At 38.0% G+C, this 17,995-nt stretch overlaps 2 protein-coding genes across 2 annotated transcripts; one reads left to right on the forward strand and one right to left on the reverse strand.

Annotated features, from left to right (window-relative positions):
- Positions 1-393: 393 nt before the first annotated feature.
- On the reverse strand, positions 394-2,111 carry F4813DRAFT_390086 (uncharacterized protein; the record flags this gene model as incomplete). Its single annotated transcript, XM_049246952.1, has 2 exons — positions 394-1,740; positions 1,803-2,111. 2 exons carry the CDS (start codon positions 2,109-2,111, stop codon positions 394-396), a joined length of 1,656 nt encoding a protein of 551 aa, XP_049099078.1.
- Positions 2,112-10,745: 8,634 nt separating this feature from the next.
- F4813DRAFT_361667 (Oligoxyloglucan reducing end-specific cellobiohydrolase) lies at positions 10,746-16,319 on the forward strand. Its single transcript, XM_049243547.1, has 2 exons — positions 10,746-15,062; positions 15,128-16,319. Exons 1-2 carry the CDS (start codon positions 11,164-11,166, stop codon positions 15,765-15,767), a joined length of 4,539 nt encoding a protein of 1,512 aa, XP_049099079.1. The 5' UTR covers positions 10,746-11,163; the 3' UTR covers positions 15,768-16,319.
- Positions 16,320-17,995: the final 1,676 nt, after the last annotated feature.

Raw genomic sequence — 17,995 nt, forward strand, 5'->3', positions numbered from 1 at the left:
TGCAAGCCGACAGAATGTACACAGCAAAGGCAATTGTACAGCCGGAGCTAGGAAAATAGCAGCAAACTAACTTGTTGCTCAAATAATTCCAGCCATGGTATCATCAACTCCGCCACTTGTCGTTACTGCTGCAATAGCGATCTAAAGCGGTACGGTAATATGGCTAATTCACACAAGAACTTATACTCAACCAAACCTCAAAGGCCAATCACCTGTCCAGAGAATATCCTATAACTCTTGCCTCACAGACACAAAAGACTTGCTTCTTGCGTTCTTCTCGTAATTCATAAGCGGCATCTAGGCGTTTTCATACATAATAGCTAGGTAGTAATGTTCGCATTATTATCATTTGGTTTAGTTCCTCTTCCGAAGTCGGGAATTATGCCAGATGACCTAGAAATCCCAACTGAAGGTCGTAGCGGTTGCAGGCTGGGCCTTTCTCCTGGGCGCTGGCGTAGCACTCTGGTCGTCATCATTGTCACCGAATAGCCAGTTGCGGTTGGAGCCTTTGCCGCCGCCCATTCCGTCACCACCGATGTGGATCCCCTTCTCGCCCTCAGGTCCAGGACCTCTAGCCGTACTAATAGGTTTGTTTTCTTTTTCCTTTGGTACAGGAGATTTGTCGTAGCTCGACCAGTTAGCATCCATCATCTTGACAGCTTTTTTACGGTCTTCTCCCACCGCGAGCTTAGACTGTGGCTTTTGGGCTGGCGATTTGTCCGTCATGTCCCAGTGAGATTCGAAATCTCGACCGCGGTCCTTTAAGTTCGTGATGGCCCCTAAGGGTTGAGGCCCACTGGCAGGAGGTGTTCCATTTCCGTCCTCGTTGTACAAATTATTCTTGTACAAGCCAAGCCCATTGTTATGTGTTGAGCCGCGGGGACGTGCAGCACGAGGCGCACCACTAGGAACACCATCATCTATGAATTCGAAATGGGTCTCAGCATCACGACGAGCTTTAGGAGGTACAGGCTTGCGCTCTGGACTATCTAACACTTCATCATCATCATTTCCCCAATGACGAGCATTCTTCTCCTGCAAGATTTTAGACGGCTTCACTTTGTGCGGGGTAACGAAGTCGTCAAAAGACCATTGACTGGTATGTTTAGTCTTTACAGGAGTTGTCTCTAGCGGAACCTGGTCGGGCTCGTTAGAGCCGTCGTCGAAATCAAAGTGGCTGTACTTCTGGGGGTTGGGGCGGATAAAACGATTAGGAGAAGCAACATCTTCGATCGGGTCACTTTCTTCCAAGGTTTCCTCATCCGCAAATAGGCGGCTTGGCTGGAACTTCTTCTCACCACCAGCTTTAGGGGCAACCGCTTTGCTTGGCGATTCTGATCGATCGCGATCAGGACCTTCGACTAGCTCGTCACCTAAGATCTCCATAATATCGCGTTGTCGCGGTCGGGCTCCACCTCTAGGGGAGATAACGGCGGCAATGCTACCATCGGACTCATCGCGAGGAGCGAACAAGGCAAGCGAAGCGTGGGGATCGCGTAGGGCATTGTTCGAGTTGCCACGAGCGCGCGCGGCAAGGTCAATAGGGTCTTGGCTAGAAGCGCCATTGCTCGAGGATTTGACACAAATCTCGATCAACTTGATCTGTTCTTTGCTATCGCGAATTGGCCAATTGCGACCTGACTTGCCGATAACATCGAGCTGCTTGAGTAGGGAGCCTTGATCCCAGGACTGGCGGATCTGCAGAATCTTGCCGTTGTTATCAAACGTGACGATGTGCATCTAAGTTATGTATTAGTTAAGTCTTGAGGGAAGAGTAGTTTGAACAATATAGCGCGACCTACAATGGGAATATAAACAGTCCGATCAGCCAGGAAGTTGTCATCGAGACCAGGTAGATAAGGTCCACCACTGGTGAGAAACTCAAGTACAGTGTCAATCTCGACGGCAATGGCATTTTGACCTTCTATGACGGTAAGAAATTCCGACTTCTTCTTCTTGAGCTGCCTGGATGTAATGTTAAGGTGCTTGATTATTTCGGCTGAACCTCTGTAGCTAGAAGTAGTGGTTATGTAGTGGAGGGAAGCATCGTCCGCCAGTTGGGACGAGCTCGGCGCAGCAAGGAACTGCTTGTAGACAGCCGCCAGCGCCATGGTGATGTATGTTTGGCTTAGCCGACGCGTATAGGTACGTTTGGATATTTTGACTCGGGCGTCCTTGTGCGATGCGTGTTGATTATAGAGTAAAGCCGTCAAGGTGTTTAAAGCCACAGTCTATAGTACTTTACTATAGGACGATTATGGAGATGAGATGGATGTGGGATGAAGAGGATGAAGATGTTTAGAAAAGGAGAAGGAAGAAAAATAGTTGTGAAGGGGTAAGAATAGTAAGAGTGTGTCGCGCGTCACTAAGGCAGAAGGCAGAAGGCAGATGGTAGACGGTAAACGGTAAATGGTTAGACCAGGGATGAAATAAAGAAATGTGGTTGCGGCAGGAACCTGTGAAGCGTGCTTGTACTTATTTAGGTACTTGCCTTCCCTACCTTGTACCGTACCCGTCTGCCCGTACCGAAAAGTGTAAGAGATAATTAAATGGAAGGAGCATGAGACGCTTGTCGCATTGCTTTCTGTTTACATCCACCAACCCTGTCTGGTACGTTTAGCCCGTCCCTGCCCGTCATGTCCGCCCCTGTAGCATGTACCTAGAGTTTACTGCTATTTTAACCCATCTTGTTTACTTACTGCCAAGGTCTAACGACCGTTGCCTAGGCTCTGATGTACATAATGTTTCATTACCTTATCAACCTTGATTGCGCACATAGGCAGATCTTAAGGTCGTGACATACTGACATTGATATCTAACATAGCATTTAGATAAACGTTTATATAATATACAATAAACTCTCAAGTGTATATTAGTTGTTGGTAGGTACGTACGTATGGTAAAAGCAATAAATAAGGTAATAATAAATAATAGTGTTGAGATTGGTATATAATGAGTGTTTAAGGAGGGAAGAATCTATCTAAAGTTAGTTAGGTATAGTATGTTTTTATATTTTAATAATAGTGGATACTTAATCCTTTTATTTAGTAAAGTCGGGTATTTTATCTTTTCTTTCCTTATTTACGATAAGGGTATTTTATTATTAGTAAGGTACCTTTATATTAATATTACATGATTATTATTTATTTTGTTTTTTTTTTGCAATTAATTGATTGCGAAATATAATTTAAATAAATGAAATTTTAAAATTTATACTAACGTATATTTGTGTTGGTTTGGATATGTATTATTATATATTTATGGTTTTATATATCTATAATCGCATATACTTGTGACGGTTAAAGAATAAAACCGTAATGGTTTAAATTAGGAGTTATTTTATAAATGGGGTTACGTTAACATATATTATATTATTTTATTCTTGGTATATTTTTTTTTATTTTTTGCGATGGTTTGCGTCTGGGTTGGTGTTAGTAATTAGTTTTAATAATCTATTATTATGTTGGTTTAATATTATTTTTAATTTCCCTGTATTTTATTTACCCTTTCAAGTATAAATTAATTTAGTTATTTTTTACTAATATTTTTATAGCTTTATTTGGGGATGTTTTTGTTATTGCATCTGCCAGATTGTAATTGTTATGTATTTATTAAATATTATTAATTTCCTTGTTTTTGTATAATTGTTTTAGGGTTATAAAATCAATTATTAATTTTTTTTTATTAATATTGCTTATTTAAATAAGGTATTAGTATAGCAAGAAAGAGTTTATGCATAAAACGAAAGGGATTATTGGGAGGTTTAGTTAGTTTAGGATGGTGTTAATAGTATTGTAAATAACGTAGTTTATATCAAAACCTTATACTATTCTATAAATTTTATTAGTAAATATGCTATGCGTAATATGTTTATATTTAGTAGATGATTAATAAATAATATTACTGGTAAGTTATATTTTATTATTATGATTTGTAGGTTTTTTATTATTAAATATTATAATATAGTTAATTTAGAAGTTTATATTTTTGTTGTTAATAAATAAGTTGTTTACAAAAACGTATAAGTATAGGTTTTGAGGGTTTAATTTTATATATTTAAAGTTTTAATCTTTATGATCTATTTGCTATTTAATTCTTACGTTAAGGGTTTTGGTTTCTTTTGGCCTAGGTTTTATATATTACGCTATTATAGAATAGTCGAAAACTATTTTGGGTTGGTAAATAAACACAATATAGGCATTTTTTATACGTTATTTTATAAATTTCTTAATTATATCAAATACCTTTAAATCCAATTTTTCTAACCTTTTTGTTTATCTTTTTTAAATAGTAGAAATTGTTTTTTTATAAACTACAATCTGTAATTCGTTAAAGTCTTCGACTACGCCTAATTCCAAAACTTTTTAAAATTTTGCTTTAATACTTACCTTTACAAAAACCTTATCCTCTTCAGCTAGAAATTCTGTTATGCCAATATTTAATATATTATTTATTTGTAAATCTATAATTCCAAATAATTAATTTAACTTTACAATTAATAAATACAAATTAAATACTAACAAAGTCATACCTAATTTTTTTTAATAATACTTAAAATAAATTTTAAACCAATATATACCTAATTTTGCAAATCCGTACAAAAATTTAACTATTCGCAATAACGTTCCTTTAAGATATTTATTTTTTAATTTTGAAAATAAGTGTATGTATATTATCCTTTACATAAAAATCTTAAACTATATATACGCCATGGTAATATCTCGGATTATCACCTTTATGTTTTACTATTGTAATATAAATGCTAAAGCCAATATTAGGCGTTGGCTAACGCATTAAATCATTAAAGCATATATCATAATAAAGTTTTTCTTAAGGTCTCCGTAACCTTATACCACAAATCGTAATTTCTTATATAATATTAACGTATTTTTCTCCTTAACTTTATAGATTATATAAAACTTAAATATGGTTACGCCTTGGTAGAATGCCTTGTCATATATTTCGGGTTGTAAGATACCGTTTGCAAAAAAGGCATCAAATTTCTTTATATTAGAGACTTCGTACAACCTTCTTAGCGTAACTATTTTTCTGTTTAATTATAGTTTTAAAGTAAAGGCGTAGTTGTTCTTTTCTTTTATGTTAATATATACTATACTTATAATAAATATATCTAAATCTTTATTAGATATAATCTTATACTTATTAAGGTTAAACTAAGGTAGCAGTAGCGGTAAATAAATTTTAAAACTTCTTTTTAGCTATTTATATAGTTTAACGTATATATTCCAAAAAATCGAAGTACCTTTTAATACGCTTAATATGATGGTTACGTTTTTGTTTATGACGGTAATAATTTTATATGGTCTTTCCCATCCGTCTTTTTTATAATAGATTAGTATATTATTACCGATAGATAGTAATATAGGTAACGTTTTTAAGATATTTAATCCGTTTTTCGTGTTTATAACATCGCGGATGGTTTTTTACGTTTTGACCTTTTTAACTTCAATTATAACTTTCTGTACTACCTAAGCCTTTTCTAGTTGCAATTGCGTGGGGAAAAAGTCTATATTGATCTTTAGATAGGCGTTAAAGACCAATAGAATAAAAACAAAACTGTTCGAGTTTACCGTATTGTTTACGACTTTAATTGTTATTTGTAAGTAAGCTTTTTTTAACCCCTATATTTCTTCGGAAATAATTTTGTACACTTTCTAAATCGAGTTATAATATTTTTTCATTTTACTAATTAACTAATATGTTTCGATGGGTACCTGGTTATAAACAATTCCTATAAAATAAACTTTATTACAAAATTTAACGTTATCAAAATTAGTGCCCATATTATGGTTAAAAATATTTAGTGGTTTTAGGTATGTATCGATCTAATATTACTTAAATATTTTTTAGGTTTCTTTAACAAAAATATTTTTTATAAATTAGATTATTTAAAACTTTATTATTGCGTTAATTATATAGAGAATTGATTTCCTATTTAAATATATAATATTGGTAATTATTTTATAGTTAAAATCCATATCGGAATTTTTAAGGCTAAACTTAAAACGTTAAAATGTTTTATCCTTAACCTAATAATAGTAGTAAAATTTATTAATCTTTTTAAAGTTTTTAATACTTACCTTATATTTTACTTTATTAAATAAATCGTAAAATTTGCTAATAAATAGATAGCTAAAATATATATACAAACAGCATAATTTTACCTCCATGAAATAAATAATATTGTTAAATTAAAATTATAAATATTTTTATTTTTACATAACTTTAATTATTACGCCGTTTTTATCGATTAATTAATTAATAATATTATTAAGGTATATTTCCAAACGGTTCATATCTTTAATAGAAAAAAAAAATGGAATATTTGTTTTTATTATATAAAAATCTACCTTACTAAATAAGGTGTTAATTATTATAATTTCCAATAATTTAATAGATAAACTATTTCCGAAATATATATTAGCTTCGCCGGTACGGTTAATATTTAAATTATTACAATACTTTAAATTCTCGTTAACGAAGATTTAATACTAACCCTTACCTACAATTAACACTTATATTACTCTTATATCCGGTATAATACCTTAAAATATATTTTTTGCATATTAATTAAAAATAAATATAATATCGATATTAGATTTATCAACAAATTTTTTAAAATTTAATATTTGTAGATTAAGTTAATATTAGAAAAATTTATTTAAAAAATAAACCGTAATTATATATTAACTCTTTAATTCTTCTTCTTTTCCAATAGACTCTTTGGACTTTTCTACGTTAAAATTTTTAATGTTTTTGTATTCGGCTAAAAAAGTTATATAATTTTCCTTCGCCTAACCTCTTTTAACCTTCCATTAGGCTCTAACCTCCTTACATTCCTTCTCCAAATATTTAATTAACCAACATTCTTCTTTTTTACATACCTAACAGTAACGTTTCTAATATTTTAACGTTTTTTGGTAAGTATTATATTTACTATTTTTATTATTGTAATAATATTTACAATTAATATAATATTAACCAATACCATATTTGTTATTGTTACTATCTTTATTATTAATGTTTATTATAAATTAATATATTCCTTTAAAATTCTTAAACATTCCAATAAATACTTGGAATTTACTAGCCAATTCCTCAAAATAATACAACAGAATAAATAATACATACTATAATTGTGATACGCTACGGCATGCTCTATGCACAACTACAATAAATTACTATTCTCCCCTAAAATCAGGTCCAAAAACGCATTAACATAATAACAATTTATCAAATATAACTTATAATACCTCCATATTAAACTTACCCTTATTCTTCTCTTCAACCTTCATACTATAAAAAATAATAACTATCCAATCTTAATAATATTATATCTTATTCTACTCCATATTAAAATATTATTTTATAGCCATATACATATCTACAAAGCACTAATATTTAAATACATTATAAAAAAAATAAATTATTATTCTTCCAATAAAAATAATAAAAAATATAACATGAAATTATATCTATCAAATTCCTATCATATAATATACATCCAAAAAAAATCGAAACTTATCTTCAAAAATATCATATACTTCCCCTATATAATTATTTTCATTATTCTAGGCCTTCTTAAAATAGTCTACAATTATTGAAAGATATATTTCGTTAAAGACTTATACCGAAAAAATATTATAATAAGTCTAAACTTATTAATTACCAACAAACATTAAAACTTAGGCGAAAAAATTAAATACCTATAAAAATAATAAAACTATTTAGAAAGAAAAACCGTAACTTCCAATAGGTTAATTTCCTCCGCTTAATCTAACATTTAATAAAACCGCCAACGTCATATATAAACCATCCGATAACGATTTAGGGGGTCCAAACGTATTTCCCGTAATTAAAAAAAAAAACTATACCTAACTAATTCCATATCCGGGATTATACCCTAAGTTATACCTTTATTATCTTACAAAAAATATAAGTAGCCTTTATTAAGCCAATAAAAAAAAGAAAGGAGGGTTAAATAATGTCCAAATACTGTTTTAATTACCTTATTAAAATTACGCTAATTATTATAAATAACTTGGTATACCCTATAATAACAGGTTAAGATTAAGTGTATAAGGAGGGGGGAAGAGAAAATATATTAGAAATAATAATTAATTAAAAAGTTGAAAAATAGGTTTTAATTATTAAGTTAATAATAAAATATTAAAAATTAATAATAACTAATTAAAAATAAGAGGTAATATTTATTTTAACTATAAAATAAATAATATATATTGTAAATTAAAAAGGAATAAGGTCCAAAGTATGGTATTTTACATTAAGGCCTACCTTATAAATATAACCGTATACATCGGCATCTATAAGTTAAAAATTGCCTAATATTATTATACTAGCGCTTATAACTATATAAACGCGTATGTAGCAAGGTACACCGGTCCTTTTTCGATCTTATAAACCAAAATTCTTTATATTAATGCGTTAAGCTACCTTACCTTTATTACCTCTAATTTGGCAATATTTTATATAAATAAATTACGTAATAATATAAAATTAACGAATACCTTTACATAATTGGCGTTATATCTTCCTATATAAATGTTTTTCTATATTAATGCACTCTGCAACGCCAATCATAATTATCTCGATAATACTTTAAAGTTATTTACCGTAAATCCTTTAAATTGTTTTTAATATTTAACCATTACTTCTTCGGTTAAGCGTGTATATAATACCTTATTATTAATAGTTTTAAAATTTATTAATGCAAAAAGTATCCATATTGTTTTCTATTCGAACGTAGTTGTTTAGAAATCGATTTTTTCTTATTGTATTATTATATAATCGAATATTATATTAAACATAAATATCCAACCAAAAAAATAGCTCAAAAACTCATACAATTTATCCATATTCTCTTACTCAACAAAATCGTACATAGCGTAAATCTACGCCTACGCTAAACTTTCTACCTATATTTCTTAGGATATAATAGAAAAAATTAATGATACAAATAATAATAATTCTGTAGATAAAGAGTCTAAATTGCGATAGTTTGCTAGAAATATAAACAAATTATATGAGGGGGTAAAATTATAGCCTATCATAAACTACAAAAGTAATGTAAAAAAAGGTATTAATATTATTTATATTATTGCAATAAAAATTTTCAAATTAAAACAACAATAATTCTTCTAACCTTACTAATCTATATTGCTATTATCTAGCAATATTAATTAGTATTAGTAAATACGTACGTATAGTAAAAGCAATAAACAAAATAATAATAAATAATAGTGTTAAAATTGGTATATAATAAATGTTTAAGGAAGGAAGAATTTATCTAAGGCTAGCTAGGTATAATATATTCTTATATTCCAATAATAGTAAATACCTAACCCCTTTATCCAGTAAAATCGGGTATCTTATCTCTTCCTCCCTTATCTACGATAAGGGCACCTTATCATCAGTAAGGTGCCTTTATGTCAGTGTCACACGACCATCATTAGTATTATAATAGATAGAAAGACTGCTGCTTCAACACCTACGCGTAACATATACGTGATATTTTCAGTTCTCGAGTACGGCTGAGAAGGCTACGTTGTATTGTAGTTGCCAATTCATGCCCCGGAAATTTATTTTAGTGGGGCGAGGGGTGAAGGAGTTGATGAAATAAAGCCCCCACCGTAGCCTTAACCCCGACTTGGGTAAGCTTTTGGGTCTACCTCTTGGGCCTAGGTATTACTTACATATGTAACCTAGGACATCCTTCTTTTCTTTTCGAATGCGAATCGGTCCCAAAAAGCGGTTCCATGCCTACATTATGTACGCACTCCGGGAATTAGTGCCGTATCTAGCATGCGCGTATGCACATATGTGGGTAGCATAACAAATACGCCTATGCATTTCTGGAAAGCTAGGTAGGTACCTATGTTTCAGTCTTGGGGATTCCGCCTGTTTCATGTTTCGAGGGAAATACATACACTAGAGGAGCACTTGTCCTTACAATATGTCTGAACACTGTAGACTATAAGCATACTTACCTACCTAGGTATACTGCTCAATTGGGTACATACGAATAAACAAAGGGTTTTAATCTACGACGTAATTTAGGAATATATATATGCAAACATACTCTATTGCCAAGTAGAACATAACCCCTCAATGACGTCTTTATGTTATTCATCTTATTATCGGCGATGACGCTTAGCTTATTTTATCCTATCAATGCTATGTAATAACTAGCGAGGTTCTTTATAAATTACTTACCTACCAGTCAAAAATATGCGAACTTTACAAGTCTCAAAAAGTAATAACTCTTAGCTTTATTCGGGAGCGTGTTCATCGCATTAATAAGAAGTTATATCAGAAATAGTTAGTTAAATGTTTAAAAGTCTTTAAAAGTCTTAGTTGTTATCTTGGTCTACAACTTAAATATCTGCTCTAACTAAATAACTATACTATGCGTGACTATAATCATTCATCAACTTTTAACACTTAACGACGGGGAATGTAGAATACATGGAACACATGTAGGTTAACTAACTGCCTATGCCACCTACAAGTCTTGACTGAGCCACAGCTGCAGAGATGCTTTGCCACAAGGGCTGAGAAACGATAAGAATAGCCCCATCAACGATTGGCTTATCTTAGTGGACTCTAGTTGCACCACTTGGCATCTTGAGGGCCAATCCTAGCGGCTTTTCAGTACGTGCAAATAAGGATTTATGTATCATGTACATATCGTACACTACTTACGAAAGGCAGCTGCGACGTGGATCCCTGAAATGTCCGCGCGGCGCATTTGGAAAGCTGAGACTCAACTACCTTAGCTAAAGTATTGTCCTCTTGTCCACTCTCTTGTACAATACATCTTGTACATCTACACACTAACGATTGATGACACCTAACGCAGTGATCACTATCTGACGTCGCTGCTAGCAACACAAATATACTATCTTCTTTCTACCAAGACAATCGATAAATCCCTTCAACGCACCACTATCCCCTAGAGCTCCGTCGCCTATCTGCCTATCTCTTTATAGCATCGAGCTAGCCTTAATATTGCTTTATCTGAGCACTTTAGCCTTCGCCCTCATCGATCCCCCCAAGACTATTCCTCGTGCAGAGGTGGATAGCTTGTCATGACCTCTGCGTGACGCCTCAAACAACGCAACCATGAAGGTTCGGGGAGGTTCGGGGGCTGTAGCCTCGATATGGTCGGCCGTTTTCCTTCTAACCTCACTTTTATGGTCGGCCTCGACTGCCCACGCCGAGAACGGTCCGACCATCATCGCTACCCCATTCCAAGATTTTCCCGACAACTTACATTATTTCAAGAACTCCAATGTTGTTCTGTTTCAAGAGATTTCAGGGCGTACTATCTGGCGATCGATCGACGGGGGCGCATCCTGGGCTAAGACCGAGGGAATCGAACACGACAAGGCCGTCGCCTTGGTTATGCACGAATACGATTCGAACCGTGCCTATGTTTTGACTCGTGGAAACGTTCACTGGAAGACACATGATAGAGGCGAAACGTGGATGACTTTCTCTACCGATGCATACTTGAGTAATTCTGAAGATGCCGTAGCACGTCGGTGGATGAGTTTCCATGCCGATGATCCGGACAAGATCTTATTCACCGGTATGGAATGTCAGGGCTTTTGTGAAGATCTACAAATGTATACTACCGACGGCTTTGAACAAGTCAAGTTCCTTCGTGGACGTACTCAGGGTTGTTGGTGGGCTAAAACATCGCCCCTCTTTACAACTGGCAAGGAGGATTTGGATAAGCAGAGAATATTGTGCATTGTCAGAGGTGGCATGTTCTCTCCCCCGAGTGAAAATCGCCTCCTAATTTCCGACAATTACTTCAACGCTAAAGAAGCCGATGGAGCAATCCAGGAGGAAGAGCCAAAATTAAACGGCGGCGGCCCCGTCCAAGGTGTTGTGAGCATAGTCGAGGTCAAAAAGTATCTTCTAGTAGCTACCGCCTCGCGTAATACGGCTGAGATGGCTTTGTACGTGAGTGGCGATACTGAAAACTGGCACCGTGCCGTTTTCCCTCACGACCATCCCCTCCTCGAAGCCTCGTACACCGTATTAGAAAGTACCAATTATAGCATCCAAATCGATGTCCGAACAAGCAGGCGGCTGTCCAACCCCATGGGTACCTTATTGACCAGTAACTCAAATGGGACGTATTTTACTAGGAATGCTGAGCATACAAACCGCAATTTGGAAGCTTACGTCGATTTCGAGAAAGTCTCTAACATCCAAGGTATCTTTTTGATCAACCAGGTAGATAACTGGGAAGAAGTGGAAAAGGGAGAGGAGAAGAAGAAGGTCAAGACCAAGATTAGTTTTGACGACGGGAGGACCCTCGAGTCCGTCAAGACGGGCGACGAGGAGATTCACTTACACTCCGTTACAGAAATAAACAATGTTGGTCCTGTCTTCTCAAGCCCAGCGCCAGGTCTCATAATGGGCAATGGCAACCATGGGAGCCACCTCAACGGCTATTGGGACTCGCACCTCTACATTTCGGACGATGCTGGAAGGACATGGATTGAAGGTCCCAAAGGTCCGCATAAATACGAATTTGGAGACCAGGGCTCCATCCTCGTTGCCGTCAAAGACAGCAAGGAGGCTGATGTAGATGAGATCAAATACTCCTTGGATCATGGTAAGAATTGGGAGACAGCCAAACTACCGGACGGTCTAAGTGTTGCACCTTGGGCGTTGACTACTACTCAAGACTCGACCAGCTTGAAGTTCATCCTCACCGCTCGAAAGGGGTCGAGGAAATCGCCTGACGGCTTCTATATCATCTCGATTGACTTTGAGGGGTTACATGAGAACACTTGCAAAGAAAGTGACATGGAAGATTGGTTTGCACGTGTAGACGACGATGGCAAACCAAGCTGTGTGATGGGTCATACGCAGAAGTACCACAGGCGGAAGAAGGACGCGAACTGCTTCATCAAGCAAGAATTCAAGGATCCGATTCCAGAGTCCACTCCCTGCGAGTGTACCGATGCCGATTTTGAGTGCGATTTCAACTTTGTGCGGGATGGCAACGAATGTAAACCTGCTGGTCTCATCACGCTGCCGGAGGGCGCTTGCAAAACCGATGATCCAGATGAGAAATTCATGGGGTCTTCTGGTTGGCGTCTCATCCCCGGAAATGTATGCAAGCGTCCTGGAGGGGACCAGAAAGATAAACAGAAGGAGTGGAAGTGCTCGGAAGCTAAAGGTTCGCCGAGTGCGCCGGGAAGCGATAAGATCGAGCATACCCAATGGCCTTTCGAAGGCGATTTTGATCGGTTCGAGAAACACTACCTTGAGCGAGGCGAGTCGAACAGGAAGGAGGATGGTGAGACCATAATCGCTAGACCGTACAAATCCTCGAACGCGGCGGCATCAGATATCTTCATTACGCACGATCACGGCAAGAATTGGGCAAAAGCTAAGCTTCCCAGTAGCGAGATCTATGCTATAGCTACTCATCCTTATGTCAAGGATATGGCTTTCTTCTTCACACAAAAGAATAGGGTCTATTACACTGTTGATAGGGGACGGAATTTCGACTATTTCGAACCACGGGATCCTCCAGACACTAAATCAGATAGGCTACCCCTTTCGTTCCATCCGGATCGGCCGGATCGGCTCATATGGCACGGGAAGAAATGTCTTGACGGCAACTGCTACCTTGAAGCTTCTCTTTCTATGGACCGTGGTGATAACTGGTCGACAATTAAGCGACACGTAGTAAAATGCGAATTCACAGGCTCATCCTCGTACAAGTTCCGCAACGCGACGCAAATAGTTTGTCTCGCAAAGACACGAGAGGACAACGAAGCCAATAACCCTCTACAGCTCTCATATAGTGACGAATTCCCGAGATACAAGATGAGCGTCGCTTTGGAGAATGTCAGCAATTTCGCAACTATGGCTGAGTTCATCGTGGTTGCTACGGAGAATAAGACAGACTCGGGCAAGAAACTTAACGCACTCAGTAGTCTAAACGGACGGGATTACGCACCCGCCCATTTCCCGTTCAACTTCGATGTTCCCGCATATACCGTTCTAGAAAGTTCAACCCACGCAGTCAACTTATTCGTTGCAACCAACGGGGAGGAAAACCGCGAGTTTGGATCGATCCTCAAGAGTAATTCCAACGGAACATCCTATGTACTTAGTGTAGCGGGCGTCAACTGCGACAATGGCTTTTGGGTAGACTTTGAGAAGATGCTTGGATTGGAAGGCGTTGTGTTGGTCAATACTGTTCAGAACAGGGATAGCGACTCGGAGCCGAAAAGGCTTCAGACGCGAATCAGCCACAACGACGGTGCCCAGTGGGCATTCCTCCCGCCTCCTAAACAAGACCTGGATGGCAACGATTTTAGTTGCCACAGTCAAAACGGCGACGAGTCGTGCGCTCTCCACATCCATGGCTACACGGAACGAGCGGATCAAGGAAAGACGTATTCCTCAGAGTCAGCTATCGGCATCATGTTTGGCATCGGCAACGTTGGCCCTGTCCTTGGGAATTCTAAAGATGCAGACACGTTCATGACAACGGACGCCGGCCTAAGCTGGAAAATGGTGAAGAAGGGAAGCTGGACGTGGACTTTTGGCGACCAAGGGTCCATCATGGTTCTTGCGCAAAGAAATACCCGGACCAAGACGGTATCTTACTCGCTCGATCGGGGTGAAACCTGGGAAGATTATAAATTCTCGGACGACGACATGGTCATCACGGATATTACTACTCTGCGGTCCGGTTCGTCTAGGGATTTCCTCCTCTGGGGTCACCAAGGAAGCAAGCTCCTCACAGTGAATCTTGACTTTTCAGGTTTAGCGAGCGAGCCGTGCAAGGAAGATAAAGACCCAGAGAAGTCCGACTATGAATTATGGTCGCCGGAACATCCTCTGCAGGAGAACCATTGTCTGTTCGGTCACAAGAACTATTACCTACGTAAAAAGAAGGACAGGAAATGCTACAACAGTTACCAGCTTCAGCCCCTATCCAGTACTGAGAACTGCGAATGTACTCGATCAGACTTTGAGTGGTAAGTACAAGACGGAAGCTAAATATACACGAACTAGTCTACGAGTACTAATTATGATGTTGCAGTGATTATAATTTCGAACTAGACAACCACGGTCATTGCGAACTTGTCGACGGTCTTCGCCCTCTTGACCCCGAGCAAGTCTGCAAAGAAAACCCCGAGCAATTCGAGTACTACGAACCCAGCGGCTTCCGCCGAATTCCCTTGACGACCTGCCAGGGCGGTTTCGAGGCAGACAAAGTGCTCAAGTCACACCCTTGCCCTGGCCACGAGGAGGAATTCGAGAAGGCCCGTGGCATTTCTGGCATCGGCATCTTCTTCGCCGTGGTCATTCCCATGGGTGTCGCCTCGGCGGTTGGCTGGTGGGTTTACCAGAACTGGCAAAGAAAATTTGGGCAGATTCGGCTCGGTGAGCAGAGCAGCCTCGACAGCAACTCTCCATTTGTCAAGTACCCGGTGGTGGCTGTTTCTGCCGTGGTAGCGGTGATTGGTGCGTTGCCCCTTTTGATAGGCAGCCTATGGCGCACCGTGAGAGAAAATGTCAAGAGTAGAAGCAACAGCGGCGGGCGCTACAGCTGGCTACGGGGAGGCAACCAGCGAAGATATACAACGAGAGACAGCTTTGCCCGAGGCAGGGGCGACTACGCCATTGTCGATGAAGATGAAGGCGAGCTTCTCGGCGACGATAGTGATGACGACGCGTGAGCGACGAGACCTTGTTGTTCATGCGTTTAAGGCGGTAGGCAAGGAATGAAATGGAATGAATGTACTTGTAAGTAGGGGGCGCACGGGCAAGGTTTAGGAAAGTCATGATCTAGATAGGAAGTGATGGCGGTGGTAGTGGTATAAGCTAGAGAAGCCGAGTTATCAATGTTATCGCCGGCTTCGTCTATACTTGGTACCCGTAGCAAACACGATGGACAAGACAGCTTTGGATTTTGATTTCCTTTTCCTTTTCTTTTTCTTTTTCTCTCTCTACTTGGCATCATTACTCGGGGTTTAGGAGTAATGGGATGGCATGTGTTGTGTGAGCTCGTATGGTGTAGTGGTAGCGAGCGGACTTGTGTATCGTTTCCTACCGACTCGACGATGCCGTTCTATCCATACCTAAACTGGGCAATAGACAAGTCTGCGTATATGCTGGTTGGAGGTATTGTTTGGATTAAACTAACTACCTAAATCAAATATAGATGTAGAACAGAGTAACGTAGACCAATATATTTATCCTATATTTGTATGTATGTATGTATGTATGTATGTATTTGACTAGATTTGTACGTAACCTTGGTATATCCGATACATACCTCTCTCTATAAATCCATCATGCATACCCAGATTTACATATAGTTATATAAGAGCACTTATTGCATATACATACATACACTATATATGACGAACGTTTCGAGATCGTCGCGCAAAACGATGAGATTTCACTATGTATGTACCTACCTACCTACCTACATATGTACCTAGGTACGGCTAATTACATATGTACGGAGGTTATCCACACAGGACAAGAACCAAACCTCGGCCTCCGCTGGACGTTGGCTCCCCTTACCGGCATAGCGCGCTCGGGGCTTGGGATACTACGCCGCTGTCAAGTGTGTTCCTGTTTTCCATTTGTTTCTTCTTCTATGTACATATGTAGGTAGGTATATACATATGTGTATGTATTGGTCCTTTTTCGCGTTTTACATGGCGGTTTTTATTGCAATACTTGCTGTGTTAGGTAGGTAGGTAGCTACATACATATTTGATATTGCCTACCTAATGTATGTATGCACCTACATGATGTATTAATTAATTAATTAATTGATTGATTCATTGATTGATCGCTGGCTGCTTCGTGTAAGGTACAGATAGATATGTAGATAGATTATGCATAGGTAGGTACTAAGGTGTCCACCCCTTAGCTTTTCCCAAATCAAGCTTGTGCCTCCGCATCGTGTATGCATGCAGAGTAGAGATCTCCAAGGCACCTACTACATACCGAGTTATTTAATGTAGGTTATATTTATTGTGTAATGAACCGAAATGAATCGAATCGTCCTTGATATGTAGGTACCTAATTCAAAACACCACGCAGCAAGGAATATTTACACTTCCTCCCTCGGAACTACCTCCGTACCCACCCATATATTCGACAACCAAGGTACAATATGTACATACATACGTATAGACCGTTTTCTACATCTAGGTAGCGTTCCATCTTCCATCCATCTTCCAACTTCTATCTTCTATCTCACTTCCATCTAGCGGTCAGCCCATTCAGCCCAGCCCAGCCCAGCCTCCCAAACCCGACGAGCCTATGGCGCCGCCAAGGTGAAGCTAGACAACTGCCTAAGTTACATAGGAGGTAGGTAGGTACATACCTGATATATCTGAATTGGTATCACCTACTAACCTAGTGTATCCGTACCGTAGTGTAAGTAAGTTTAGACGACTCGGCGAGTACGGCATGATATCGCCGTGTGATGTAATGAGGTACCTAAGTACGCGTACCTGCAGGACGCGGTGGATATCGACCTATTATCTACCTACCTATCAGGTATCTATTTATCTAATCCATAGTGCATTATCTAGTCTATCAGTCTACCTATCTAAGCTGCCAGACTATAATAAATAGAAACCTGCACTAGCACCACCCTAAGCTAATCCTGCGTCTATCTTGACTAGTACCTAATAACCACTTAGATGCCTCTGACGCACCTCCTCTATATCCGCCTACTAGTACGCTAACGTTTCAACGACTACGCTATCTGCTTTAGTTCCTTGTCTCCCGGCACGAGAACTCGCGTGTTACTAACCTAGTGGGCGCGAGAAAGCCGTGATAGATTGGCCACCTTATGCAGGTCATCTGATTATTACCTCTCCACCTCTCTAAGCTAAGCGATCTGCGTGTCCCGCATGAACCTATGAGCACGCCTAGTCCA

This window comes from Daldinia decipiens (genome assembly GCF_022478715.1).
Source record: "Daldinia decipiens strain CBS 113046 unplaced genomic scaffold F4813scaffold_19, whole genome shotgun sequence".
In the NCBI taxonomy this organism is placed as follows: Eukaryota; Fungi; Ascomycota; class Sordariomycetes; order Xylariales; family Hypoxylaceae; genus Daldinia; species Daldinia decipiens.

What these genes read in the sequence shown, in the direction of transcription:
- F4813DRAFT_361667 (XM_049243547.1), top strand. Translation starts at nt 11,164, where the DNA reads ATGAAGGTTCGGGGAGGTTCGGGGGCTGTAGCCTCGATATGGTCGGCC. An exon ending in ACTCGATCAGACTTTGAGTG is followed by an intron (nt 15,063 to 15,127) that starts GTAAGTACAAGA and finishes ATGATGTTGCAG; the next exon opens with TGATTATAATTTCGAACTAG.